This window comes from Mesocricetus auratus, unplaced genomic scaffold, assembly GCF_017639785.1.
Source record: "Mesocricetus auratus isolate SY011 unplaced genomic scaffold, BCM_Maur_2.0 Super-Scaffold_6723, whole genome shotgun sequence".
Classification (NCBI taxonomy): domain Eukaryota; kingdom Metazoa; phylum Chordata; class Mammalia; order Rodentia; family Cricetidae; genus Mesocricetus; species Mesocricetus auratus.
The window spans coordinates 6,176,129-6,203,611 of NW_024429183.1; the positions used below are offsets into that span (position 1 = coordinate 6,176,129).

A 27,483-nucleotide genomic window follows, 5' to 3' on the forward strand; every position below is an offset into this window, starting at 1 on the left:
CATGCCATCATCTGAAAGTGTAAGCAAGCCCCCAATTAAATGCTTTCTTTCTTACATGCTGCCTTGGTCATGGTGTCCCTTCTCAGCAGTAGCACTGTGACTAGGACACTAAGGAACTGGGCCACTGGGTCAGGACAGTTCTGTTTCTGTGCTAACTTCATGCTGACTGGCTGTGCATAAAGACAGTATTTGCAGATGTCTTTGTTTTGCTTGTTTGTTTTAGAATTCTGTTGTGAGATATACACATCATAGTTCTTTAATTTAACAATTTCATGCATGTGTATAACGAATTTTTGTCACTTTCATTCTTCATAACTTCTTATCCCTCTCCCACTGAAACCCTTATTCCTTCCAACAAGCTACTCCTGCTTGCCTGCCGTGTATGTGTGTGTGTGTGTGTGTGTGTATGTGTGTGTGTGTGTGTGTGGAGATGGAGGGGGAGAGAGGGAGGGAGGGAGGGAAGGAGGGAGGAAAGGAGGGAGGGAAGAAACTGAGTTTCATTAGTGCAGTTTGTATGAGCATGAGTGAAGGGTTATTTCCTGAAGCAAGAAAACTTAACAGTGGCCACACCAGTGAAGGAAACGACTTCCCTTCCCAGCAACCACCAACTCCAACAGTCACTCAAGGAGAAGTACAGCCCCTCCCCTCTCTATGGCGCCATGTTGATTGACTTGATAATGGGCAAATCTTGTTCTGGCAACCACAGTGCTGTAAGTTCATGTGTTCAGCACCTGTCATGTCCAGAAGAGGACTCCAGTCCTCCACAGCCTCTCGGTCTTATTGTCTTCCCCACCCTTCCATAATGGTCCCTGAGCATTGGCAGAAAGTGTTTATACAAATGTCTCACAGCTTACTGACACTCCCCTGACACTGCCCTCTGCACTCTGACCAGCAGTGACCACTGCCCACGGAAACCGTTCCTCTGTGGTCTGAGGACTGCCTGGATCTCATATGCTGAGGGTTAGTCAGGTACTTATGAATTTATGGCTGTAGGAAATAAGGTTCTTCTCTGATTTAGTTCAACTCCATTAATGGGAGGGAAGCTATTGCTTTTTATATGCTGGTTTTGTGTCCTGCAAGTTTACTGAATCTGTCTGTCTGTTCTAATCGTCTCTTGGTGGAGCCCTTAGTAGGCTTTTTATTATATGGAAACAAGAGTGAGCGACTTCCTCCCTCTCTCTTCATCTATCTTGAGTTTTTTCTCTTGCCCACTTGCTCTGTGAAGACTCTCACCATTATATTGATAATAGTGATGAGAATGGACACTCTTGTCTTGTTCATGATCTTAGAAAATACTTACATTTCCTTATTGTTAAGACATAAGCTATGAACTTGTCATAGAAGCCTGTACTATGCTGAGGTGTGATTTTTTTATACCTAATTTGTTCAGAATTTTTACCATGAAGGGAAGTTGAATCTTATGAAATGTTCTTTTGACAACTATTGTGATGACCGTGTGGTTTTTATCCTTGGCTGCTTATTGCTATGTATTACATTTATTGATTTGAATGTCTTGAATCTCCTTGCATTCCTGGAATTAAGCCAACATGATTACGATATGTGAGCTTTTATTGTGTTGTTGAATTTAATCTGCAAATATTTTTGAAGATTTTTGCACTGGTGATCATTAGGGGATGTTGATCTGGGATTTTCTTTTAGTTGTTGTCCTTATCAGGGGCTTTGGTGGACATCATGTTACCTTATTTTCTGTATTTCCTACATTTTTGCTTGAGTATTTATGCATCTGTTGGGATGGCTCTCTCTTCTGCTTGTATGTAATGACTTTCTTGGTAAGCAACTTTCTCCTTGTGATATGAAGTATGGTGTCGGTTCCTTGTGTCATGTTGGGTATGTTTCCAGGTGAGCCCTGTTGGGAAACCTCCCTGTGGCCTCTTTATCTGGGCTTGGTGGGTTTGAGCACAATGCATGTCATATCCATGAGAAGACCCACTGTCTGCAGGTCTTATAATAACTCAAAGAGGTGTGGTAAGACAACAGCGTATAAGGTCTGTGTCCTATGTGGTTAGTCTGACAGTGGGAGTGGTCACCTCCTCAGACATTGTGACTATGGGCTGTGTGTTTGGAAGTGATTTTGAAGCTGGCTTCCATGACCATGTGATAGACTAAAGCCCTTGTCTTCTAATTGGATATTGGTACTTATCCAAAGGTCCCATGGAGAAAGGAAACACAGCTCCCTCTGCAGGACTCACACCCAGTCTTGCAATAGAAAAGCCAACTAGCCAAAGAGCAGAGGGAGGAGACTTAACCATGTGGCTATGAGAACAGAGTCCAGGGACCCCCAAGTCCATCTTCAGGGAACTGACCTGAACTTTAAGTTTGAATGGTAGGCAAACTTGGGCAGAGTGCAAGAGCTACACATAACCAGGCATTGCTGGTTGAGGGTTGACCTGAATTGCTCTGTACCCCCTTGCTTCTGCAAGGTCATTGAAGGAGTTATGGCTGTCCTCACTTGAGGGGAGCCATCCAGATAACATGTGGTGCCAGCCCCACCCTAGAGCAAGTCTCTCCATCACAGACAGTTGCCTTTGAGGGGTGGCCTGTGCCGTGAGGCTCGTCTGCTCCTGTAATCCAGGGTGACTGCCTTTGAGTGGGATGATCCAGACCAATCAGGAGCCTCCTTTACTGTTGCCTCGGTACCTTCGACCTAGCGGAGGGATAAGATGAGCTAGCTCCTACTAGTTGTCATGCAGGCACCACCACCCCCAAGTGATTAACCTGTCTATACACAGAGTTAGTCAGGCTGACCCCAAACAATGGTGGGATATGAAATGAAGGCAGAGATGCCAGGCTTTCAACCTGCTGTGGGTTACACTGTGAGCCCAAGTAAAGAGTGGATGCTTTTTGGCTTGGAAAGATAGCTCAGTGGTTAAGAGACCAGCAGCTGTTGCAGAGGACGCAGGTTTAGTTCCCAGTACCTACACATCAGCTTACAGCTGTCTGTAACTGTGGTTCTAGGTATCTGGTACCCTCTTTGGGCCTCTACAGGCATATGGTGTTCATACATATGTGCACACAAAACACTCATACACATATAGGAATTAAAAATTTAAATTTAATAATTATAAACCAGCTTTGAGGGGGAAACCTATCTTGTACATATATAATAGAATGCCCTAAGAAATCCTGAATGCAATAGTATTCAACCAACACTGAAATATCAGTGTAGGATTCCCTAGCTAAAGAAAATGTTACGTTTGTCAATGATTCCCTGATGTAGCCAGCAACTACAAAAACTGGCTGGTAGGAGAGTAGGCCCTCTGATGTGTGGTAGTCTGAAAGGATGCACTGGCCACAGTTCATCAAACACAGACAAATACAAGGAAAGACACAAGGTAAAACCTAACTGCCCAGTTCCTGGCAGTATCTACAACAAAAAGCTAAGAGCAGCCATATATCAGTCTGTAACCATTTGGGGAAATTCCTCCCACAAGCAGTCATTCTGCAGAAAAATAAATACGGATACAAATTGTGTCACACAATGATACATTGAAAAAACTCCCAGTATCAACCTTGAGGTCACAGCAAAATGGCTCACAGATTCTGTAGTGTGCAGCCAGCAACCTGGAGACCATTTCCATGTTTTTCAGTCATTTTCAATGAATTCAAGTGGAAGTTGGTGTTCTAGTAGAGTAGGTACACCTAAGCCCTAAAGCATTTTGGGGTTTTGCTTTTTAATAGTAAATATTTAGTTCATTTTCTCGAAACTGAATATGTCATTCTACTGCATCTCTAGGTAGTTCTCCCCTACAATGGCTGTCCCTGGGCTTATAGAATCAGAGTGACAGCTCCAGGCAATGCACAGGACTTCACATCCTTCTTATTGCTCTTGTTATTCTGCTTACTTGGGAAACACAGTCCTGGCCAAGGCCAGCTCTAGTGAGGACAGAGGTCATGCTTCTTAGAAGTCCTGTTCCCAGCAGGCCCCCACAGTCTCCAGGATGGTGCTCTGCAACCTAATATGTGCTCTATTTTAGAGAAAGTTCCATGTGCTACTTAAAGGAATATGCATTCTGCAACTGCTGGACAGAGTGTTCTGTCAATACATGTTAAGTGCATTTGATCTGTAGTATTTTAACTGTGATTCCTCTCTGTTGTTCCTTTGGAGGGGTCTGGATGCTGGGGTGTTGAAATGCCCAAGCATCATTTACTAGAGCTTACATCTCTCTTTAGGTTTGTTGGTGAGATATACATATATATATAACCCATAAACCTATATATGAATTTTTGGAGCTGGAATAATGGCTCAGCCACTAAGAGCACATAGTCCTCTTGCAAAAGATGGGAGTTCAGTTTACAGCACCCACACTGGGCAACTCACAACTACCTGTAACTCCAGCTCCAGGGATCCAACGCCCTCTTTTGGCCTCTGAGGACACTGAATACACACATGCATGCACACACAATTCAAACGAATCTTTTTTTAACATTGAGTTATCTGTAGTCTTGTAATAATATCCTGTTGATTTGATCTCTTGACAATGACACAGTAACCATCTTTCCTTGTCACTTTTTCTGTCTGAAAGTCTGTTCTGTCAGATAGAAATACAGCTACTCAAGCTTGATTTTTAATCCCATTTAGTGTCCTTAGTAGCTCTCATGATACTGTTTCTCTTTCTTCCGCCTCTGCATGGAGGGATCCCTCAGGCACATTTTTAATGCATGTCTGAAGTCTTGAATCTCCTCAGTTCGTGCTTATCTTTGAAGTCTTCATTTCTCCATCAGTTCTGAAAGACATCTTTTTCCAAAGGTTGGTCTTCAGTTCCCTCAGTATCCCCTTCCTTGAACAGACTGTATCTCCCCTTCCATTCTTAGGCTAAACTTCCTGATTATATTAACCTTGATTGGAAATTGCTTTTATTTTCATTTTTTCTCAGAATGTGAAAACAGCATCCCATGTCTTCTAGCCTATAGAGTTTCTATTGAGAAATCTGCTGGTGGTCTAACTGGAGTGCTCTTAAATGAGACTTGCCACGTTAATCCTGAGGGGTCTAGAATTCTGCCCTGAGCTTTTGGCTAATCTGTTAGCTCAGCATGTTTTCCTGTCCCTTTGTTGGTATTCTACAGCTCTCCTGTAGGTGCTCATGTGTTTCTGAGGGTTAAGAGGTTTTCTGCTATTATTTCATTGAGTGGGTTTTTAATTAATTGATGATTTCATACATGTGTATCCTGCATCTGGTCAATAAGTTTTCTTTGCTCATAAAGTTAGCATCTTTCCCTTTGAATATGCCAATCATGCAAACATTTGATCTTTTAATGGTGTTCTTAATACCTTAGGAATTCTCTTTTTTCTTTATTAATTTTTGAATGTGATAGTTTAAAAGATGTCTTCAAGCTCCGGTCTGCTTTCTTGTGACCCAATACCCCATAATTCTAGCACCCAGACAAAAACATATATGACTGGCCACACCCCAGTCATGAGGGCAGGCTTATGACATGCAATTCTTAAGGACAGTACCCTTTATATTCCCCATGCTGTAGCATTTAGAGTGTCTGTGTCAGGGTCACTCTATTGAGTCACCTCTGGGTCCCGAGGCAACCACCCACTGACCCAGTGCAGCAGGGTCCTAGATATGGGAATTTTCAGGAGTCCCTGACCCATTAAGAAGTTAAAATTCATACAATAATTTTTTGCCTAAGATGGATCCTGGCTTTATGACCCTGTAGTGTCATAACAAGCCAAGCAGCAAGGCTTGCATCTTTATACTGGTGATTTCTGGTTTTCCTCATAGCCTCTCCCCTTTATTTATAGGTGAACACCTACTACTTTAGTTCTTTGTGAAGGATCAAGTGGACACGTCTGTTTGGCTATGTTGTCCTGACCCACCTATCTATGTGTACTATAATGCAGGGGCCAGATGTCACATCCAGGAGTGAGATACAAGGTAAATGTGATCAGCAGACACAAAACAGGACAGACCAGTTGTCCTGATTTCATTTCTGTTGCTGTGGTAGAATGTGATGACCAAAAGCAAAATAGGGAAGAAGGGGTTTATTTGGCTTGCAGTTCCAGGTTATAGTCCATTACTGTGGGGAAGTCAAGGCAGGAACTTAAAGCATCATGTCCACAGTCAAGAACTGAGGGAATAAACACATGGCTCCTTTTATTATTTAGGATCTCGCTAATTAGGGAATGGTACCTCCCACCATGGGCATCAATCAATTCAGAAAATCCCCCACATGTATGCCCATGGGTCAACCTGATCTGGACAGTTTCATCAACTGAGGCTCTTCTGGGTGATTCTAGGTTGTGGGAAGCTGACAGCTAAAACTATCACACCAGTAATGCTCAATTGAGTATCCACAGGACCCTATTTATGTATCTGTAGACAAGTATGACTTAAACTGTGGAAACAATGGAAATCATGGAGATCCTATAGACTTGGGAGCCCTAGACTGTTCGAGGCATGTCTTTATGCTGCTCCCTGAATTCTTCTTTGAACCAGTAGTAACTTTTTTTTTTATCAAACTCTTGTAAATGGGTTGATGGAATTTTGGACTTCAGTTCCTGTTTGGGGGTTTTAAATGTGTCCTTTTTGTAAGGTGATCATGTCACAGGTCTAATTCCCACTTTGCTTGTTAACTATATCTTGTTCATCTTCTACCAAGAGATTTGTCATGGACTGTTCTGAAATCTTTGGGCTAAAGTGACTAGTTTGATCATTGATGGCTAAATACCAGCTTCCTGTGTGCCAGGAATGATAGCTGGCAAGAAAATGCCATGACCAACACTCCAAGCATATCCCCCACTTTCCTGAGAAACACGGAGGTTTAAAACAACCTTATTCTCTTTTTAGATCTAAACCTTACAAAGGCCAACAAATTGGAGATCGAGTCATGTGTTGATTTATAACTGTGGGTTTCTAAAGAGCGAGTCTTGGTGAAAAACACAGATTTGCCATCTAGAGAAAAATGTGAAAATAAAATGGAGAAACTTTTTTCTAAAGTGGGGGGATGGGGAGTGTGACTTTATCCTTCTCATGGATGAACCATTTCTTCATTTCATTTAGTAGTATAAAGAGTGGCAGACCTAGAAAACGTTCTGGTAAATGCTGTATTTATCAGATTGTTTTATTCTTTCTAATGTAATGCAACCGTTTAATGTAACATTAGCAATGCCTGACATCTATGTCTCTCATTCATATAATTCTCTGTGTATGCACAAGCACATATTATTCATATAAAATTAAGCTTTAATAATGAGATATCAGTTTCCACAAACTGATTTCTGAGGGAGATGGTTGCTATGGGATGTGGCTGCAGGGGTTCCGATGCCCTCTTCTGGCCTCCTCAGACACTGCACTCACATATATAAACCAACACTCAAGGCACAGATCCACATCATTTAAAAATCAAAACAAAATCCCTTTAAAATGTTTAAATAGAACCCAAGCCAAATCAGTGAGTGACTTCTAGATGCCAATATTGTCACCCCAAGATTTCTGGAATACTAACTTTTATGACTAGAACATAGCTAGGGAGTTACCTCCAAGAAGTTTAGTGTCACCCACCTTCAGGGTAATCCACATTTCTGTTACAGTAGGAAGGACTGGGGCTTCCTGGAGCCATCCTAGCCACTTAATGTAATTCAGAATATAATTTAGTTACTGGAGGTCAGCAATCTTAAAATGCTATCACTCAACCACCTCTGACATGGATTTTGCAAATCTGTGTGTGCCCAGTGAAAATTTTCAAAATCAACATCTAAAGTGTGTCTTCAAATAAAAGCAATGTTCCTTTTCAGATATCATCAGGAGGCTATGGCTGACAGGCAATACCCTCCCTTCCAAACTGACACACACAAGGCAATTTTAAATAGGACATTTTCCTATTTTCCCTGTTGCTTCTGGAATTTTTATTTTCATCCCAGTTCCTCCTCAAATCTAGAGTCCAATTAACTGCATCCCACTTAACTGCAGCTATTAAACAAATTTACATATTATCCACTAAGCGTGAGGCTCTAAGGCTTTAAATTTTTTTATTGAGCTTGATCAATAAAAATACAAGATACAAGTCATAACCCATGCTTCATTGGAATCATGAGACAATGGTGTTTCCTCCCAGAAGTTCCACCTAGCTTTGGGTCAACATTGCTGTTTTGGGAAAGAGCCAAGGCACAGCCTCCATTCTAATCTCCCTTTTAAATTTTTTGTGTGGTGGGGTGCCAATGAGCCTTGCTCACACAGGCCAGAAGACAGAGCAGGATAGCAGCATAGCTGAGCTTTCCTTCATTGGCACATGTTAAAATGTCTGTGGGACTCATTCGTGCAATTCTCCATGTTAAAAGACAAAAATCTACTGGATGCTCAGTCCATTCCAGATAGCAAAGAACCAGGAACCACCATTTTGGGTTTTGTGTGTGATAGGGCATGGGCTCTGTTTGATCTTTAGTGTTGCTATCTTTTTGAAAATGAGAACAAACCCTCTGATAAGACAGATGAGTCTCAGGAAAGAAAGGATACAACAGGAAGGTTAAGAAACTGCAAGGCAATGCCTGAAAAGTTCTAAAATATTCTAGATACATGGACTTGGTGGCTTTAAGACTCTGGCCATGGTGACTTGAGTTTAGACTGTAACCTGGTCAGGAAGCACAAAAATGACTAGATTCTGTTGTGCAGCTTTGTTAAAAGGAGCAGTGGGGAGGGCATGAGTTGAAGAGATAGTTGAGAAGTTAAGATCACTTACTGGTCATGTAGAGGACCTGGGTTTGTTTCTTGAATTCACATTGTGTGGTTCACTCCAACTCTAAGGAATCCAACCCCCTCTTCTGGCCTCTGTGGGTACTGCACTCATGTGCACATACTAACCCACAGACACACACATGCACACAACTAAAAATAAAATAAATCTCTTTAAAAGAAAAATAAAAAGAAATTACCCTCAAACACTTTCTACAGTAGACTGGACCCATGCACCATGATAGGGAGAAGGATCCTGGGGTCAATTTGGGAAATGCAAGGCTCTGCACCCTGGTGAATTACTTCACCCCCAAGCCTCACAGCACACAAATTGCCTAACTGTCTACTGAAGTTCCCCACACTCAGTGACCTTGCCACCCCAGCTTTGTATTTTCTCATGTCATAATCAATGTCTCACATCACGTATCAAGGGTGGTGAGCAAACCAGGGTAACATGAAGCTGTACATGGTTAGTGTCACCCAGCACTGTGGCTGTCACTCAAGATGCGTGTGGCCTGCTGTCTAGACAGTTAGGCCACATGACATCTGGACAGACCTATCTGGCCCTCCCCTAAGAGAACCCACTTGGACTCTGACACCAACCACTAAGAACCAAATGAATGCTCAGGTTGGAAGGACCCAACAACATGGCCTCCAGCGATGGATCAGGAAGAGGACCTTCTTCCCAGTTCTCTGGTACAGCTGTTCCTGCCCGCCCCTGCTCTGCAGGGTGTGGCTCTCCTGGACTTCATGCCTCCACGGTCAGAGAGATCTTTCTTGTTGCCTTCTACCTACCATCTCCCACTTTCTTTGATACAGTAGCAAAAATACACATTTTTAAGCAAAGGAAGACACCAGCTTAGCCATTGGATTTTAAAAGAGTAAGGTGGCAAGATGAGCAGAGGGAGTGATGGCAGTAGTCTAAGCTCTGCTGTGTAGAGGTGACAACATGCCAGAAAGGGGCCAGGATATTGCCACATGGAGAATTAAGTTCTAGCCACTACCTGGTCCCAGTCAGTGGGGAACTGCTACCGAGCCTGGTGTGTCCTTCCCCGCAGCCTTCACCCAATTTTTATTGAAGTTGCTTTCTACTCAGCTGTAATGAGAACTCTTTTCCTTACTTGTCAATTATCAAATGAAATACAAAGTCGAGATCAGAGGAGTCACAAGGTAACAATCCTCCTCAGGCTGCCATTAGCTCGGTCCTGGCTATGGGGAAGGTCTTTTACTTCAGGACCTCATAGCTGGATGTAGCCCCTGAACCCAGTAACAACTGCTTTTATCCAAGGTCTTCTGACCTTGGCTTGGAGGTCTGTATATGAAGGAGCCCTGTTTGGGAAATTTTGGGAAAATGAAGAGCCAGGCTCTTTCAGTCAGAGATAGCTAGCTTTTCATCTTTTCTCCAGCAACACACGTGTTAAGCCTGGCATCCTGGACATCACCCAGAGGAGGACAGCCCAGAGGTTTCTGACCCCCACATTCCACTCTACCATGAAGCAGCTTGCCTTTGGCTCCCTGCTCCACACACTCCCGTGCCCTAGCTGTTCATAGTTACACCTGTGTTCTCAAGTCAATTTCCCACTCCCTGAGAAGCTGTTTACTGTCTGCCTAGCTTCTCCTTTGAGAATATGATAAAGCTGAATACTTAGCTCAGGGACAACACACACACACACACACACACACACACACACACACACACACACACACACAAATAGCCTTGTTAACTCCTGAACTCCTGAAAGAACTAAAATGATGTCTCCCAGGTGACCACGCCTCTCTGGCATGCCAGAGAGTATGCCTGCCTCTCTGGCATGACTGTAGGCTTCCTGTAACATCCTAACATCACTACCATCAAACATCAAGTCCCATAACTCGGAGAAATTTTTCTATAAACCTATCTTTCAGATTTCTCTTTAACTAGCAATGATGCTAATGGCTACGGCCCCAGGACCCTTGCAGCAGCCTCCCACCAGACTCAGAGGGTCCTGGGTGTGATGAGCAGGCACAAGGACATGAAAGAGGCTGGCACCCCAACACCCCCATATCACTAGCAATGAGGCAGAACTTTCCTAAGAGCAGATTCCATCTCCTGTTTCTGCAGATTTCATGTAGATCTGTTTAGTCAACTGCCATGCTGGTGGCAGTTAACACACATCAGCTGAGCCCCTGATCAGGCATCTTTGGAGTCCTGCGGAATCCAATGGCCTTAATTGTAGAGTCATTTGCCTCTTAGCTAAAATCCCTTTCAGAAACTAATGCATTAGTTCCCCATGTCTCAGTTCGTCCTCTGTGGAACTCAATTACCTGGGTCATCGGCAGGAGCTTGTTCGCCACAGAGAATTCCTGTTCGCTGTACAGATGTATAGGAAGCTCAACGACTTGAAACTGCTGACTTTATTCAATGATGCTGAGGACAGGGGAGGGCAAGCATGAGGAGCACAGTTTGGGGATCCTCTATCAGGAGTATAAGTTAAGAAAGTTGTCCAAGATGGAAAGATAGCAGGAAATGTCCCAACTTCACCTGCCCGTGGGGGTGTCTTCAGAAACGTCATCTCTACAGTGGCTCGGAGAGAGGACAATGGCTGTCACAGATGAGTCTCTTCCTGGGGGCTCATTATAAGGCTCTCCCATACCCAGACACACTCGTGTGCACTCAAGCACATGTGCACACTCGTGCAGACACTCACACACACACACACACACACACACACGGCTTCTAGGAGTAGAACCTGCTGTTGCTGACTCTCTTCTCTCTCAACCTGAAATAAAACAGAGTGACTCCCATCAGTGGGTACCGCCACCCTACCTAGCAGGTCACTTGTGGCTGAGTGGGGGAGGCTCTGGGCTCCTAGCACACTCCCAGACTCCACTTCCTGCTCGGTAATCAGGTGACAGCAGCTCTTCCAAGGTTCCAGTGGGAACACACCTTGGGTAAGGAGCTCATGAAGTGTTCCTTGAAGACCAGTTCATCTGATGCTTGGTCAGGGAGCATGCGGCACCACTGGCTGCCTCTCCCACCCACCCCATCTCTAGGGCACAACCAGAAAACCTCCCCTGGGGAGGATTCTGCTCAGATCTGAACCACTTAGCCTAGAGCTGACCACCCAATAAGGACAACTTAAAAGTTAGCAGTCACTGCAGCTCAATAGTAGAGTGCTTGCCTAACCATGTATGAGGCTTCAGGTTTCCCCAGCACAGCCCAAGCAAACCATTGGTACTCACCATTTATACTTATAATTAGACTAAACATATAAATATCCATAGAGAAAACAGTTCTACATAAGGGCAGCAGCAGGTGTTCTGAAAGGAACCCCCAGGTGCTAAGGTCACTGCGAGAAGGTCCAGGACTATGCACGTGGGGCAGGGGGGGGGACGGCAGGGGTGGGAGGTAATGAATACTGCATCCGATCACACCTACCTCCGGTTGCACTTCTCCTGGTACAGCTGCAGCTGGTTCTCGTTGACATTGAACTCCTTCACCAGGGCATCGCGGTTGGCTCCACGCAGGTTCTGGTGTGTGTCGTATAGGAAGAGCTGATTGTTGAGCTCTTCTTGTCGCCTCCTCAGTTGGCGACAGGAGGAGTAGAGTTCCTCTTCACACTCCTGAGGGAGAGAAGAGAACAGCCCCGTGAGGGATAGCTTCCAAGCCAGCATGGGAAGCAAACAGGAGCCTGTAGTGACTGAGCGCAGAGGGTTTGCAACTGGGGCTGCTCCCGGAGTCCCGGGCCTAACTGAAGCAAAGGTGACTGCTGCTCCATGGTAGAACTTCCATCCGGAACTGGGGTCTCTCCAGTCAGCGCCAGCCTCTGCTTCGCCATCATCTCCTCCAGGAGCTGCTAAAGCCCTTGATCTTGCGAACGGCACTTTACTATGAAACCCTGAAACACAAGGGCACTGTGTGCCTCTCTGAGCCCAACCTGTTTGTCATTAGGTCAGATCGCGGCTGGCTTTTACCTGACGTCATGGTTGTCTATGTAGGTATATGTTCACAGTGAAGAAAGGGTGCCACGAGGTGAGGGCAGGGGTGACAGAGAGCAGACAATTTAATATTGTGCCAGGGACTTAAAAGGCAAAGGGGGGCTGGGGAGATGCTCACTCAGTAAAATGCTAGGGTTGTAAGCATGAAGATAATCCCCAGAAGCCATGTAAAAACCCTGGGTAGAGCGGGGCAAACTTATTATCAGCCCTGGGGAGACAAAGACAGGTAGATCCCTGGGGCTCACTGGCCAGCCAGCCTAACCTAATTAGTAAGCTCTATGGCAGTGAAAGACTGTATCGAAAACCAACCTGGAGAGAATACCCAGTCATTAAGAGTTCTTGCTGACCTCACAGGAACCAGAGTTCAGTTCCAAACGCCCATACTGGGCAATTGCCAGGCACCCCTAACTCAGGCTCCAGCAGATCCAACACCCCCTTCTAGTCCCCACAGGCACACAGACACACATTCATAACCCTAGTCGTCTTCTGTTGCACTTCTGTGACTAGCGAGACGTGGGAGGTGGATGAGGAGTGGGTGCTTTTGATACAGCTGAACTTCTGTCACAGTTAGTCCCTCCTGTTGGCCCCAGCCTCTGCTTCGCTGACTGCATTTCCATCTGCTTGCTAACATCTCACTAATGGACACAACATCTTCACCAGAGATGCTCTTCCTCGGTTCCTCCACACACAACTCCTCCATCCCAGAGTAGTGCAGCGGTTCCCAAACTGTGGGTCGCGATCCCCTTGGGGGTTGAACGGCCCTTTCACAGGGGTCACCTAAGAGCATCAGGAAACACAGATATTCACGATTCCCATCCATGGGAATGGGAATCAACTTTTTAACCTCCCAAGAATTACCAACATTTCTACATGGCTTCTAGAAAGGCAAATCCTTTCTAGAAAGTTCCCCATGTGGAGAATACCTACAGCAGCCACGGCTTAGGAAATGCATTTCCTAAATAAGAAGCCTCAAAAGTCAAAATTACTCTTTGATATGTGGGCAGAAAGCATGTTGCATCTGCAGGCATGAAAACATTAATCTTGTCACTAGGCCCCTGGGTGACCAGCGCACCATCAATGCACGGCAATACTTGGAAAGGGAATTTTTCTTCGGAGGCCTAAATGGCAGGCTTAAATGCTTCAGTAAATCATGTCATAAATGGATGTGCTGTCACCCAGGCTTCGGAGTGCAGAGTAGATTTAGGATAATCCTCAGGGCCCTAGGATTTTTAGAATGGTAAACTAGTGCTTCACATACAGCCGCCAGCTACATTAGCCCCTAGCCAAAGGCGGACTGTCTCTTGAAGCCTGGCATTGACATCTCTCTGTAGCTACAGAATCCACCATCAATTCCAAGCAGAGATCATTTCATCTACCCTGAGACTGTAGCTCCTCCATCCGCAGTCAGGGGACGATGGCTGGCTCTCCCAGATAAACCGCTGTAGCCCCTGCATCAGGACCCTCTGCTTCATCTCCCGCTGTGATGCCATGGGGCCTCCCTGCTGACTCTGTCTTTTTTTCCCTACAGCTCTCTCACCTTCCTCATCGTTCACAGAACAGCAGAGTCAGGGCTTTGGTTAACCAGACCACTGGCGCTTTCTCCATATTGAAATAAGGCGTCTCATCTGTGCTTGTGAGACCTGCTTCTTTTCCCCCAAGAGCCTTTCCCTTGCACTCTCACCTTAACTGGTGTGCGAGGCCTGACTTCTGCCCTGTCTCCGCTCTCGACACGCCTCCCACACTAAGCTGAGCCACTTCTAGCTTTTGATTTAAAGTGACAGATGCATGAATCTTCCTGTCACTGGGACATTTTATTAGCTGGTGCTCTTAATTGTGTCTCAGGAGATGAGGAGGCCAGAGGAGAAGCAGGGAAGGATGTTGGTCAGTCCACAGAGCAGTCAGAACACACACAGTTATCATTTCAGAGTCTCACCTGGGAGCAGCCTGCAGCAACCCCCAAATAGTCACAATAGCAAGATCACAGATCTCCACAGTGGCTCTAATAATCTGCCGCATGTTGGAAACACTGAAATATATCCACATGGGACAGGGACACACAAAGGCTTCATGAAGGGCTCCACACAGGAGTGTCCCAAACCTTCCCTTTTCAAAATTCTCAACGTTTACCACATACGAGAGAGTAAGGCTTGCCTGCCTAGATGTGCATATAGTCCATTAGTAATTTTGTGATTGATTTTTATGGGTATGAGTATTTTGACTGCATGGATGCATGTGCACTGTGTGTATGTCTAGTGCCTGTGGAATTCATGATAGTATCTTGGATTCCCTGGAACTGGAGTTTCAGGCAATTGAGAGCTGTCCTGTGAGTGCTGGGGACCAAACCCAGGTCCCCTGCAAGTGCAGCCAATGCTCATAACTACTGAGTCATTTCTCCAGCCCTGGGAGTTCTTATTTTCAAATACCAAGCATTCTCAACAACTGTCTAACTTGATGGTGTCATAGGCAAATAATGACTCTGGGGAGGGGTGGTCATCGTGTTTAACGGTACAGGACGGTTCACTTTGACCCAAGGCACGATCAAGTTCCCAAAGCTCCCAAGACAAAGAAGTAAAAAGATTTTTATCCATTTGCAGAATGCGAAGGTTTCTCTTGGAAGTCAAATTACTGTGGGCTTATTGTTGTGCACACCAGATCATTCAGACTATGAAAACATATTCTTGTCTCAAAGGCAGATAATTAAGGTGGAAAGGGGTGGAGAGAGACATTTGACATTACCATTGGCTTCTGTGCATATATAACCTGCCCTCCCAAAACACATTTCTAAGTTTACAAGAATTTTGCCTAAAGAAAAGTCCTAGGTAGCCCACCATATATAAATGAAATTTCTAGACGGCAAAGTGCGGTGGTGGAAAGACCAGGGAAGTCTGTGTATAATTGTATCTTACGGGGCAATAACACTGGTTTAGATTTTGTGGTGCTATCAGAATCTCACTATGCAGCCCTGGGTGAGTAGAACTCAACCTCGAACTCACGCATCTACCTGCATCTACCTTTCCTGAGGCTGAGTGCTGAGATTAGAGGTGTACTCCACTATGCCTGGCCACTTTTTTTTTCTCACAGGACCCAGAGCTTGTCCCGTCTATCTGGCCAATGAGTTCCAAGGATCTGCCTGTACAATCACTTTTCCCAGAAAGCATTGGGGTTACAGACAGGTTCTGTGTAGGCCAGCTTTTGCATAGGTACTGGGATCCAAGCTCAGGCACTTTATCAAAGGAGCCATCTCCCCAGCCCCACACATGGATTTTTAGTGTCCCCACAAGTGGGTGGCTGGGCACCGCATTCCCTCCTCTTGCAGGTCTGCAGGTGGCATGTTCCTGTCTTCCAATGTTCAGTGTGAATGAGGACAGATCGGATGCTAGACTAGATCTTACACGTACTCTAGTGTGTTTGGGTGCCTGGTTCTTTATGCTCAGGGTCTGCCGTTTTCTACTTATCCCACTGAATCAAGGGTACCTAGAGAAACCTCCCCTCTGCTAACCATCTGATGAATGGTCCCAGCATGTCACGCCCTCAACAGTTTCCATCTCTAGAGGTGATGTTCTGGATTCTGAAGTATTTCAGCCACTCTATCTTAAACGTAGGTATCTTTCTTTAGATCCTAGTTTTCACTCTGTAAGTTGTAGGAGTCCCTTTTTCTGTCCCTCTCGGGGCTCCGTTAGGTGGCTCCCCCACAGTGCCTGTGCCTCCCGTCTTGTAGCTCACTGCCAGCTGTGCTCTCCAGATGCACAGTGGGTCTCCTCCTCCTGTGTGTGCCAGTTTGGTTCACTGCAGCTTGGGGCTTTGTCCGATTAGTATCTATGTCATGTTATTGGATCTGTGGAGGCAGGCACAGCAGTATCTCTCTGGAGCCAACATGACCAAACTCTAGCTGGTACGGCACAAGGAGGGTCTTAATCTACATCTTCCGATGCCTCCCCAGTGGGAGAAAAATCATTTCTCAACCTCAAAAACTCCCAGGCCAGCTCAGTCAGCTCTTGGTCCTCTGGAATTCCGGATTTATACGCATGCCCTTTGCCAGCCTCATAGGAGGCTTTTAGCGTTTTTATTCCTGTGTTGTTTTACATGATTTTCAAAGTCACCGATGTATCATAGCTTTTCTCCAAAGAAAGCGCACTTCTGCCGGGCTGTGCCTTCATCTGGAATAAGCCGGCCTTCCTGTGAATCTCACTGCCTCTTTTCCCTGGCTCCCATCAGCCCAGAGCAAAACACAGTCCAACCCAAACCAGGCTACTGGGGAAGCTGGTTTTCTCGACTATCCCTACCAGATACCACCGGCTTGCGTGCTCCCTGACGGTCAGGTGTGTGTGTGTAAGCTTCCACTCAGGTCTGTCCAGCATCTCCCAAATGCAGGTCATCTGGGCAGAGACCACTTCCATTGTCAAGACTGGCTCTAACATGCTGACCTAACCCCATTGCTGACTTCCAGAAAACATGCCCCCCTAAAGCAATGGTTGTCAGCCTTCCTAATGCTGCAGCCCTGAAGGCAGTTAGTTCCTCATGTTGTGGTGACCCCAAGCATGAAATTATTTTCATTGCTACTGCATAACTATCATTTTGCTATTGTCATGAATCGTTATGTAAATATCTGATATGCAACTCCCGTGAAAGGGTTGTTCAGTCCCCAAAAGGGTCACGACCCCAAGTTGATAACCAGTGCCACAAAAAAAAAAAGAAGTGCTTTTTGTTCTTTGCTCTATTATTCCACTACAAAATATCTAGCCATAGGGAATATTTTTAATCAAAAAAAGTTATGTGACGACCTTTATTATTCACAGAGTCAACAAAGACTAAAACCCTACCAACAGCTGAAGTACCCAGCAGCAGGAAGAGGGGCTGAGTGACTCAGGGACTATGGCTGACAAAACAAAGCATCCAGGGCTTTGAAAATCACACACCAGACAAGAGCTGCTTCAAGCCATCTGCAGAGGGGTAAAGGGGCACACTTGTGAATCCAACTTCACAAATATCACACGCAGGAAAAAAAAAAAGAGAAAGGAACCAGTAAGCTACAAACAGGCTGTTTGTGGGGCTTTATTTTTTAACCTCCCTTTTTTTTTTAACCCTGCTCTCCAAATTAAATATAGCAAGGAATAAAACAGTGCTAAAATACTTCTTGAAAATGTATTTGACAAACACGGTAAGGGACTAAGGACTGGTAAAATAATTGTGAGGTGTAAATGGCCACCATGGAAGAGATCTGAAATGTTTATTGGAGGATTTCTGACACTTAAAGCTCTATTTCAGCCGATAATTCATGGGAAAATTCCTTCAGGGCTCTCAATGGATTAATCCCTGTTCAGAAAAGTCTTTCTGGCTCTTGCATCCAGAGGCTATAGTGACACATCCAGCAAGGTTGGACCCTAGACATCAAGAAGGAAGTCTAGCCTACTGCACGTGCGCCTGCACCATCTCTGAGAGAGGCCTTCATCCCAGCATGGATGGAAACGCCAACCAGCAGGCGGGGTGGTACAGAACCAGGTGACAGATGCACAATTAAATAAAGGCTCAGGAGGCAGCAGCTGAGGCGAAATGTGCGCACACTCAGGCATGTCCTCTAAAACAGCAGACCTGCAAGAGGGGACTTTCCATTCAGGACCTCCTTCCCAACCCTGATCCCCTGCACTCAACACTGGGGTCCCCAGCACATCAGGCATCTCTCATCAAGGAAGCCAAAGCTAGAGAAGCACAATTTTCTTTCAAATCTACTCATTTTCTCTGCTGTCGGTGATCTCTAATAATTTATTTATAGCGGTTCCCGGGTGTTTACAACAGCTTTGCAAAGTGCTAGCCTACTGCCTTCTGCAGTCGTGTTTACTGCCTGGTCTTTCCATGAACGGCCTGCAGATGGGCTTTATGGGCACAGAGGGGCAGCACAGCTTTGGCTCCCCCAGGCAACAGAGGGAAGAAGTCCACACCCGGCAGTGGGCGGTGGGGCAGGGCATCTGACTCAGCAAAGCCTCCTCCAGCTTCCTTGTTTTCAAGGCTTCGGTTTACAGTTCTACCACCCGGCTAAATTATCCAGCCCCGCTCATTCCACATCTGGGAACGGAGCCTACGGGAATAATTCAGACATAAGTGAAGGGAAACTTACATGGAGACCGGCCTGAGAGCCTGAGAGGTAAATGGGTTCCATCTAAATGTCTGACTTGGAAGAATACTGAGTTTATGGCCAATCTACTTAATGGTAGAATCTAATATAGAAAGGTGCTTAGAATCTCATTTTCAGGCAGTGGTTCTCCGAGGAGGATATGGTCACCTGAGGGATGTGTGGCAGTGCCTGGAGAGTTTGTTCTGTTGTATGTGGTAGGCGCTACTGGCATCTAGTGGACAAAGAGCATGGATGCCACCTAGCACCCTACAAAGGATGTCCTGGTGTGGAATCTGAATGATGCCAAAGTTGGGAGGTGTGTGTGTGTGTGTGTGTGTGTGTGTGTGTATGTGTGTGTGTGTGTGTTTTAGACTAGTTTGAGTGAGTTCCAGGACAGTCAGGGCTACAGAGAAACCCTGTCTGGAAAAACCAAGGAGTGGAGGGAGAAAAGAAAGGAAAAAAAAAGGCTAGCAGGTAAATGGATGAAACCAGCAAAAAATCATCCTGAGTGAGGTCTAGACCCAGAAAGATAAATATGGTATGTATTTGCTTATATGTGGGTGTTAGCTGTTAAGTCTTTTATAAGCAAATAATAATTCATATAACCACAGAGGCTGCATATAGAATAAGGGAATAGGGGGGAAATAGGGATCTCCCTAGGAAGGGGAAATAGAATCCTAGTTATAAATGACTGGGGGTGGTGGCAGAAGCAGAAGGATCAAACAGAGAAGGGTAGGACAGAGGGGATGACAGGAAATACGGGGAAGGATAACTTAAACTAAGGTCTATTTAAGGGGTCGTATAGCTAATAAAGTGGACACTTCCTAAAATACATACATGTATGAAGGCAATCTGAATGAAAGTACCAAATAATAAGGGAGATGGAGGCCCATTCGGCTCAATCTAATCAAGGAGTTGGCCAAAGAGATCCCATGGGAGCCTGCAAACAACCCAGGCTATTGCCATGGCTATTGGTTGCTCTCCATAAGCTGATGGTAAGGCCCTATTTTGCTGAAAATAGCACCTATACAATTCACTGAGCATGGCAAGGTAGAGCCAGTGCCTACCTAGAGCCTTTGCTGCTATGGACTAGTGTTCAAGGTACTTGAAGGTACCCTGCTGGATACCATAGAAGAGAGGTAAACACCAGCCATGGACAAAGTCTTCAGTACAGCGGCGTCCTACCTGTAAGATGCACGGGTGACACAAAGCTTACGGGAGTAACCAACCACTGTCTGATTTGAGTTAGGGTCCAATCATGGGGTGGAACCCATCCCCAACACTGCTCCAGCGGCCAAGCACTGGAGGCCAGACAGGCCAGGGACCTGGAAGGAAACCAAATACTACCATTCTTCTAAAGGGAGGGAGCTGTAAAATGACTCCTAATGACCTTCTGCTATACTCAGATCACTATTTGCTCTGCCATCATCAGAGAAGCTCCCTCCTGCAGTAGGTGAGAACAAATAACAGAAAACCACAGATGGGCAATGTGCAGAGGGTGAGAAACCTTGGGACACTCAGTCCTAAATGGGGTGTCGTCACCAAATCTCTCCCTTCAGGGATCAGGGAGCCAGGTGGAAGAGGAGGTGGAAAGACTCTAAGAGTCCGTGAGGATGGAAGACACCAAAGACACAAGACGCAGCAGGACCAATGCACACATGACTCACAGAGACTGAGGCAGCTCGCACAGGCCTGCACAGGCCTGCACCCAGCACGGACAGAAGTAGACACAGACCCCCAGCATCAACTTCCAATTGATAACTACTCACAAATGAAAAAGCGATTTTCTCCAATGAAGTCTCACTGGGGATACAAACCATCTGAAGCGTAGGTCCATGCCCTGCAGTAGATGACTAACACAAAATGGACTCCGTAGAATCTTGGGAGGTTTTTTGTCTCATAAGGTTTTGACAGGTTTTCTTTTTTAACCTTACAAGTTATCATGGCTTCCAGTTTTGTGTTTCAGGCAATTCCTGTGCCTATGAACATGTGTGTCTCTGAGTCTATATGTATGTATGTTGTGTTCTTTCTTTGGCATTTTTTCTTCTATTTCTTTGTTTGTTTTATCCTACTCTGGTTTAGTTTGGTTTTGTCTTATTTTATTATTATTCTTTAGATGTCTGTTTTTTGGGCATTTTGGGTTTTTTTTTTTTTTTTTAGATTTTTTTTTTGCTTTGTTTTTTGAGACAGGGCTTCTCTGTAGCTTTAAGTCTGTCCCGGAACTTGCTCTGTAGACCAGGCTGGCCTTGAACTCACAGAGATCCAACTGCCTCTGCCTCCCAAGTGTTGAGCTTAAAGGCACGTGCCATCACCTCCCAACTTAAAATTAACAGATTTTTTTTTAATTTGTGAGTGCTCTCTGTCTGCATGTATGCCTACAGGCCAGAAGAAGACACCAGATCCCATTATAGATGGTTATGAGCCGCTATATGGTTGCTGGGAATTGAACTCAGGACCTCTGGAAGGGCAGCCAGTGCTTTTAACCACTGAATCATCTCTCCAGCCCTGACTGTTTGTTTTCTAGAGAGACAGAAAGGGTGTGGATTCCAATGGGAGAGAAGATAGGGGGAAATCTTCAGAGGATCTGGGGGAGGGAAAATGGTGACCACAATATATTGTATTTAAAAAAGTCTATTTTCAATAAAAGAAAGAAAAAAGAAACAAAAATTCTAGTCATGTGGGTTAACATCTACGGGAACCTGGTACATACCTCATCGCATTCTTCAGTATTGTTCAGTGAGGCCAAGATATTTCTGCCACATCTACCTATTATGATTTGAATGTAAAATGACCCACACAGACTCACGTGTTTCAACATGTGGTCCCCAGCTGTGGGATGCTATGAAGGAAGTGCGTCACTGATGGAGGGCCTTGATGTTTTTAGCCCTGTCTGGTCTCTACACAAACTCCCCCCACCACACAGCCACCACGCCTTCCCGACCACAGTAGACTGTATCACCTCAAACTGTGGGCCAAACAAACTCTCCTCCCTTAGGTTGTTTCTTGTCAGGACTTGGTGATGGTGATAAAAGTAACTACAACACACAAACCAAGCTGGTTGGTCAAAGGAGAAGCTAAGACCCTTCAGACAATGGCAACAAATGGACTAGAATGAAGGCCACTCTAATGCAGAGAGTTATAGAGTCACAACCCCTATGGGAATCAGAGGTCCATCCTTCCCACACACACACACACACAGACCGGGATGATTTCATTGAATGTTCTTAGACCCTTTGAAGTCACAACCCAAGGCAAACACGTGAGAAACATATCTAGAAAGGATGAGGATCATCTGGCCAGGCTGTTGGTGACAAATAACTATGGGGGATTTCTTCCAAGGATCTCCACCTGCAGACTACAAAGTCTACCTCAGGATCCTACTGCACTCTTTGAGAAAGGATACTGGCAGGGAAGCTCAGAAGTTCATCAGTCCACAGCACTTCTATTCTATTCCCACCCATGCCCAACTTGTCAGTGTCCTCACTCACCAGGACCGGCCGCATCTCACAGAAAACCAGGAGGGAAGCCAACTCGATGTCTTCACTGTATCCATTCTTCAGAGGGACTGATCTAAACCCTGTCTCAGAAACACAAAGAGAAGAGCCAACGGCATGTCATTAACATCCACTCTTGGCTTTCTTGTGATAACCTGGAGATGGTATGTCCATTCAGAGGGTAGAGAAGTCAGTGTACTATGGTGGGGCCTACTATCCAGATGTCCAAGTTTCCACCCCAAAGTCACAGGAGGGACTAGCGTTCTTGACAAATACATCCACACTGGGATACTAGTGAAGTTAGAAAACACCTGCCAACTAGAAATGATTGGCTCCTAAGAAATCAAAACTGGGCTGGCAAGATAGCTCAGTAGGTAAAGTACCTGCCACCATGCCTGACAACCTGGATCCCACATGAAAGGAGAGAAACAACTCCCATATGTTTTATTATTTAAATTGTCTTATTTAAATGTAAATATAATTGAATACAGACAGAAAGAAGTAAAAATCTACATACTACCCCTCATTGAAATTACAGTGGTCGGTACTACTCTGGTTTAATTACTTAAATATCATGAAGTCAAAAGTCAGAACAATCATAAATCCTTTTACACTGCCTCTCCTCAGACCTTTACAGAGCACAGAACCAGGGAGTAGGCTTTATCTTCAGTGATTTCCTACCTATCGCTCTGCAGTCCGCGGCTGTATTGATCACCCTCTCTGGAACCCATTTCCTATTTACAATCAGGACCCACGTGCAGCAGACCTTGAAATGTGCCTTTTTACTTAGGATGGACGCAGGGTGAAGTGGAGTTGATCCCCCCACCCCATTAAATAACATTCACAGCAATCCATCTCAACCGCTGTTGGTTGTCTTATGTGAAAGCCCACAGAACACAGAATACTCCCTCTCTAGCCTGCAGCTCACCTCTGTGAATGGACTTTCCTCTCTAAGCAGATGTTCGTGTTTCTTTTAAAAAGCACAGATCCAGTGAACAGTCCCTTGCAGCTTACATTTAACCTTTCGCCTTAGTCATCTGTTCTTATTACCCCTTTGTCCTGGGAGCTTTTTACTTACATGGTATCTGCTGAGCCTCCAGGATAAGCAAAGCACACATTAGAGACACCCCCATTTCCTTCCTCCATCCATGTGTTGGCCCTTCTCTTGGGGAATACCCACACTAGCCATTATTTTAACACCTTTTTAAAAATTATGTTGGGGTGTGTGATGTGTGTGTGTGTGTGTGTGTGTGTGTGTTTGTGTCGCTCGCATGTGTAAGTGAGGAGGAGTGTGCAGAGCCAGTTCTCTCCTTCCACCATGAGCATCCTGAGGACTGAATCGAGGTCGTCAGGCTTGGCAGTGAGCACCTTTCCCTTCAGAGCCCTTCACCAGTCCATCTTATCACCTTTAAACAGTATCTATTGAATCTCCTCTTCCGCTACTTCGGAGGAGGCAAAGGACTTGACCACCCAACCTTGTGCCTTGGTTCCTTTTTTATCTGTTTTGGATATTTTTTAAGTGTTATTGTTTCTATACCAGTATTGTATAGGACATTTGCATCCTGTTGACTTTTTTTTTTTTAAGAGCAAGCAAGGAGAAGTTTTATTAAGCAACAGAATAACACCTCCCAGTGGCAGGGAGAGAGTCTCAAAAACAGGTTGCCCTATGTCGTTTTACAACCATGATTCACCCACGAAGAAAGGCTTGGGTATGTTTTTCTGACATTTCATAATTTAAATTCTTCAAAGCTAAAAGGTGAGGGACAATCACATACCCACGACCTCTATTCTACTGTTAGTCCTTTACTATATATTTTCATTTTTATTGACTTATTTTGGGGCTGGGGAGTTATGTGCATGCCACAGTGTGTGTGTGGAGGCCAGAAGATAATTTGTAGGTGTCATTTTCTCTCCTTCCACCATGTAAGTCCTAGGGGTTGAATATGGGTCACAAACTTGGTGGTAAGCACCTTTACCCACTGAGCTACCTTTCTAGCCCTTGTACTGCATTTTATCACACTCATCTTCTTTGTAACTTCCAGCCAGATGAAGACACCAATATGACAACCTGCGTCTCACAAAAAAAAAATCATATGCAGAAAGCGTTCAAACATATTGTTAAACTGCTCAATTTCCCGTCTTTTCTGCTGAATTTCTTGGTGAATATCTTGGTTAGCTGACTTTGTTCTCTTGTGCTCATATGACATAGAATCACTAACTGCACACTCTAAATGGATCCATCCTTTGAGTTTACAGATGGATGCTAATTGGGGTGGGTATAAAAACTCTAGGGCTACATTTTTCCTGCTGTAGCATTTGGAGGACATTGTGAGTTCATTAGATACTGCTACACTGAAATTATCTGACCCTTTTCCACATGATGAGTGGTGAGATTTTAGGTAGTGGTTAGTTGGTTGGTTGCTCTGGTTTCTGTCTGGGTTGATTATCACGGAATGTCTGCAGTCTAGCCCAGTACTGGTCCAGCTTAATGGAGTTTGTGACTCCCATTAAGATGTAGGTGAAGGAGCAGATTCCAGAACTATAATCCCTTGTGAGCCCTGCTAAGATTCTGTGTGTGCATCTCAGGGGATGCCCTGGGGAAAGTTTAGTATTAATGGATTGGAAGAATAAACTGAACCACAGGCTGCTCTGGGTAGCCCAGGACATTTTAAGGAGCTGTGGACTCCAGTCACAGGGAAGGGCTGGCTAACAGTGGAGGCATGGGCTCTGCCCTTAGCTCCCCATGCCTCTTCTTACTACCCAACCCTGAGAAGCACTCATGCAAACTAGAGTCAAGGTATTTCTCAGTTTCAATTGTGAAAATAGTATTGTTTTTAGTTTTGTTTATTTCACATGGAGAAGGGAAATGAAGGTCAATGTTGGGGGGACTTTAAGTACCCACTTGAAATAAGAGGCCCCTCGAGGACAGTCTACAGAGAAGGAAAAACAATGGGAAAGTACCAGTTCATGACCTTGAAGTACTCAGATGTTAAAAGTAAAAATGATTTAATAAAAAAGCAAAGGCTTCCTGTAAGGGTTAAAGAAAAGGAAACGAAGAAGGTTGAGTGAAGTTAGTGCCGTCTCCCTCCTGAGCAGGGCCCAGCCAATTTGAAAGCTTAAGTGCAGCCATCCTAACAATGGACAAAGTTTATTTTCAACTTTAGAAGGCCCTGAAAGCCATCTGCACAAAAGGACTATTCATTTTGTTTCCTGCCTCTCATGAATAGATATGCTAGGAGCTGGCAAAGAAAGGGAGAATATCCCTGCTGTGGTTATCTCCTAGCTTGAATGGGGTGGAGGCTCCCATTATTAATCCACCTTGATGTTTCCTTGTTGGCTCTTTTCAATCTTCAAGCTAAGTTCCCCAGCAATAAGGAAAGGCGGTGTGCCATGAACTCTGACTTCATCCCAAGGGTAACTTCCATCTTTCAAAGGATGGTAGGGGAAGAGAGGAGCACAATGGTCCAGGAACCAGATGGCACTAGTTCCTTACTGCCATGAAGGCATTAAGACAAGAACTGCAAAGATTCTCTTCTTGCTAGGAAGAGGAGGCAGCATCACTTCCGAACCCTGTTTATTGGGCTAGTATGAAAAATAACTTAGCCAAACGGAGTCCAGAAGCTCTGTTGCCGGCTTTAACATCATCTGTATGCATGTTAACCATCGCGGGGTGTTTGTTATTATTATTGCCATAATGTACTCAAATGCTACTTCTAAACAAATAGATAGAAATGAGGCTTTGAACATTTCCTCAGACTCCCACGCAGGTGTTGGGGTCCTCAGCAGTAAGATGGGCAGCTGGGGCCAGCCTCCTTTGCTCAACACTGCCCAGGTCTTCCAGGGGCCAGACATCATACAGGCTGATTCCGGAGCTCCACACTGGGCTGAATGGGAGCATCCCACGGTGGACCCAGCAATTAGCATTTTCTAACAGGAGCCCCTAATACATCTTCTACTTGGAGATGGGACTAGCAAGAAATGGGAGAAATGTTGGAGAAGCTGAGAGGCCTTATGAGAGAAGAGGTGGCATGGTCCAAGTTTTCAAAACACACAGTTCAGCACGGAAAAAAGCCCAGGCTTCCAAACATCAAAAGACAGTAATTTGATATAAATGACAAAAATGATAGCAATTTCTTTCTCTTGAAAAATGACTGCTCTGGGAAACAAGGGAACAGTGACCTCTTGGGGAATCCAGAAGGATCTATGGTATGTGTGCCGTGAATCAGCAATGCTGTGGATAAGGAAGGAAGAAATCCACCATGCAGCTGGCCTGTATGTTAGATCATATTGAAATCCAGAGAGGAAGTAACTGAGAGAAACCATACTCTAAGGCTGGCCACCTTCAGACAACTTCGAGGTCTGGGAAGAATCCTATCTGCATTGGAAAAAAATCAGTACAGCAGGTTTTGGTTGTTGGTTTTTTTTTTTCATTTTTTTTCCTGTTTGAGAATTTCATATATGATTTGATCAAATCCACCCTAGTTCCTCCCTAGCAATTCCCCATCCCCAACTTCACATGTTCTTTTCTTGTTTTAAAGATTTATTTATTTATTATGCAAACAGTATTCTGTCTGCAGGCCAGATGAGGACACCAGATCTCATTATGGATGGTTGTGAGCCACCACGTAGTTGCTGGGAATTGAACTCAGAACCTTTGGAAGAGCAGTCAGTGCTCTTAACCTCTGAGCCATCTCTCCAGCCCCACATGCTCCTTTTTTAAATACACTGAGTACATTTATGCACAGGTGTGGGACCATCTATTGGAACTGGGTAACTTCTCAGGGGCTGAATCCCTGAAGAAGATGGGACTCTCCCTCTCCCAGCAGCCATCAGTTACTAACAGTTCCTCATGGAGGAGAGGAACTTCATGAGCCCTTCCCCATCTGTGCTGTGCTTTGGGTCGGCTTGATCTTGTACGGGTCTTGTGTGTGTAGCTACAGACATCTGTAGCTCTGACAATCTTTCTGTCTCCTCTTTCTCAATGATCCCTGAGCTTGGGGGTGGGAGTGCTGGCATAGATATCCTATATAGAATCAAGCACTCCATGGTCTTCTATTCTCTGTATTTATCACCATCTACTTTAAAAGAAGGCTTCTCTATGAGGGCTGAGAGACCTCAGATTTATGGGCTCTTATGTGACCTACTTTGACATTGTGGAAAGCAAGCATACACTGTCCCTTCACAATGCAAGAGGGGGTTTGTATTG

At 45.0% G+C, this 27,483-nt stretch overlaps 1 protein-coding gene across 1 annotated transcript in view; it reads right to left on the reverse strand.

Moving 5' to 3' along the window:
• Positions 1-11,072: 11,072 nt before the first annotated feature.
• The window catches only part of Plcg2 (phospholipase C gamma 2), a 129,488-nt gene continuing 113,077 nt past the window's right edge, over positions 11,073-27,483 (reverse strand). The window contains exons 31-33 of the mRNA XM_005073071.4: positions 22,272-22,360; positions 12,115-12,299; positions 11,073-11,455 (exon numbers count right to left, since the gene is read on the reverse strand). Coding sequence (XP_005073128.1) covers positions 11,413-11,455; positions 12,115-12,299; positions 22,272-22,360 — 317 coding nt within the window. The 3' untranslated portion in view covers positions 11,073-11,412. The remainder of the gene's footprint in view (positions 11,456-12,114; positions 12,300-22,271; positions 22,361-27,483) is intronic.